The 2,434-nt window shown below is 36.6% G+C and overlaps 1 protein-coding gene across 1 annotated transcript; it reads left to right on the top strand.

Moving 5' to 3' along the window:
• Positions 1–295: 295 nt before the first annotated feature.
• On the top strand, positions 296–1,234 carry LOC100751683 (olfactory receptor 1537). The gene has a single exon (XM_027412278.1). The coding sequence runs from the start codon at positions 299–301 to the stop codon at positions 1,232–1,234; it is 936 nt and encodes a 311-aa protein (XP_027268079.1). The 5' UTR covers positions 296–298.
• The last annotated feature ends 1,200 nt before the right edge of the window (positions 1,235–2,434 follow it).

Genomic DNA, 2,434 nt, shown 5'->3' with positions numbered 1-2,434 from the left:
TAATTTATATGTAGAATTTGTGTATATGGAAATGAACATTGTTACCCAGAGAAATCTGGGCACTGTCTCATATATATATATGTGTGTGTGTGTGTGTGTGTGTGTGTGTGTGTGTGTGTGTGTGTGTGTGACTTTTTGTGTGTAGCATTGTCTCTCATAGAACTAGCTCTGTTAAACAAACTGGTCTGATTCACAGAAATCTGACTGCTTTTGCATCCCTAGTGATGGGACTAAATACTTGATCTACTACCACCTGGCTAAACTAATTGTTTACTCCTTCAGAATATGAATTCAGAACATGTCAGCAGGAAACAACTGTACAGTGACTGAGTTCATCTTGGCTGGGCTCTCAGAGAAGCCCGAAGTCCAGATGCCCCTCTTCCTTCTCTTCATTGGAATCTATGTGGTCACTGTGGTGGGGAATCTGGGCATGATCACACTGATTGTGCTCAGTTCCCACCTGCACAACCCCATGTACTATTTCCTCTGCAGTCTGTCCTTCATTGACTTCTGTCAGTCCACAGTTGTTACCCCAAAATTGCTGGTGAGCTTTGTGACAGAGAAGAATCTCATCTCTTATCCTTCATGCATGACTCAGCTCTACTTCTTCACCATTTTTGGCATTGCAGAGTGTTACACTTTAGCTGCAATGGCATATGACCGCTATGTTGCCATCTGTAAACCCTTGCTTTACAGTGTCACCATGTCCTATCAGATTTACAGTTCCATGATTGCAGGAGTGTATATTTTTAGTGTGTTCAATGCATCAGTTCACACAGGCTTCATGATAAGGATTCAGTTCTGTCAATTAGATGTGATCAACCACTATTTTTGTGATCTTCTTCCCCTCTTGAAGCTTGCACACTCTAATACCCATATCGATGAATTGTTGATTCTATTGTTTGGTACATTGAACATCTGTGTCCCAGTCTTTACCATCATTACTTCCTACACCTCCATCATTGCCAGCATCCTCCACATTCGCTCCACTGAAGGAAGGACCAAAGCCTTCAGTACGTGTAGTTCTCACATCTCTGCTGTTGCTATCTTCTTTGGTTCTGGTACATTCATGTACTTACAGCCATCATCAATGAATTCGATGGGCCAAGGAAAAGTGTCATCTGTGTTTTATACTATTGTTGTTCCCATGCTAAACCCCTTGATCTATAGCCTGAGGAATAAGGATGTCAGTACTGCCCGGAAGAAAATATGTCAAAGAAAAACATTCATATAATCAGAGCAACATGAGCATTAATAGAGAAATTATCCATAAATACATAGTTTGAATTTATGTTATTTATTTTATTTACTTTTAAGAATACTCATTTGCTAGGATACTTCGTTAAATTGTAGAAGTCTACATTCAAAATTCAATTTTCTATGCATATGTTCTCACTTTTATTTCATAGACTAAACAATGTAAGCCAATAATAAGGATGACATTAATCTTTATACACATAATGGATAGCTCATCACATTTTATATATAAACATATATATAATATATATTCTCATTTTTATCAATAGTACTTTAAAAATATAAAACTTCATTCTGAATTCCAACAAACCAAAAAACTGGTATTTAATTATAATTCATTTTTGGGAATTTAATATGTATGTGCTCTAATTATATCATTCCCTTTCTCCTTCTAATTACTCCCAAGTTCCCCCTGCTCTCTGTCAGATCAATTGCCTCCTTTCATTTTATTAATGTATATTTGAAATATATATATATATATATATATATATATATATATGTTTATTCATAGGAACACTGAGTCTAACTCAACCATCATTAATTGACTATAGCTGTTAATCTATGGGTTGAGTCCCCTGAGATTTTACTCTTCCACATTGGTGTGCCAACTGCTATCATTTTTGTATCTTGTTAAGCACCCTGTATTGTTCAGAACCATAGGGCCATTTTTCTGTCATACATAGAAGACACAATCCCACCACAGCCTTCCTTACCTCCTGACTCTCAGAACATCTTTCTTTTTCTTCCAAATGTTCCCCAAGTCTTATGTGGAGTCATTGTATCATAGATGGATTAACAGTGGTTCTTTACCACATCATCAATTGTTCCCTCTGTTTAGACCAGTTATGGATTTCTGTAATGGTGTCCATTTGCTTCAAGGAGACTTACACTTATCAGTCAGCAAGACGATGAATACTAAGTATGTGATTAGAGATGATACTAGTTTAAAGTAGTGTCACTATTAGACTCTCCTCTATGTTCCATGGGCTCATCATTGGTCAGAGTTGACTGTATTTATAGAACCAGTCATGAAGTATCTCCTTTTGAGGGAACCTGAAATATAATTTTATAGATACTGATTATTGTTATGATGTAACTGACACTATTGTCCTTTAAGAATAGCTTGCTTTGCTGGTTATTACTGTGGTTCTTAGGTGTCACAGATGGGTAGATTTAT

Source organism: Cricetulus griseus, chromosome 4, assembly GCF_003668045.3.
Source record: "Cricetulus griseus strain 17A/GY chromosome 4, alternate assembly CriGri-PICRH-1.0, whole genome shotgun sequence".
NCBI lineage: Eukaryota > Metazoa > Chordata > Mammalia > Rodentia > Cricetidae > Cricetulus > Cricetulus griseus.
The sequence above is the reverse complement of the archived record's forward strand: the minus strand, read 5'-3'. Positions and strand labels throughout refer to the sequence as shown.

Excerpts from the sequence above, each read along its gene's own strand:
- LOC100751683 (XM_027412278.1), top strand. The coding sequence starts at position 299 with ATGTCAGCAGGAAACAACTGTACAGTGACTGAGTTCATCTTGGCTGGG.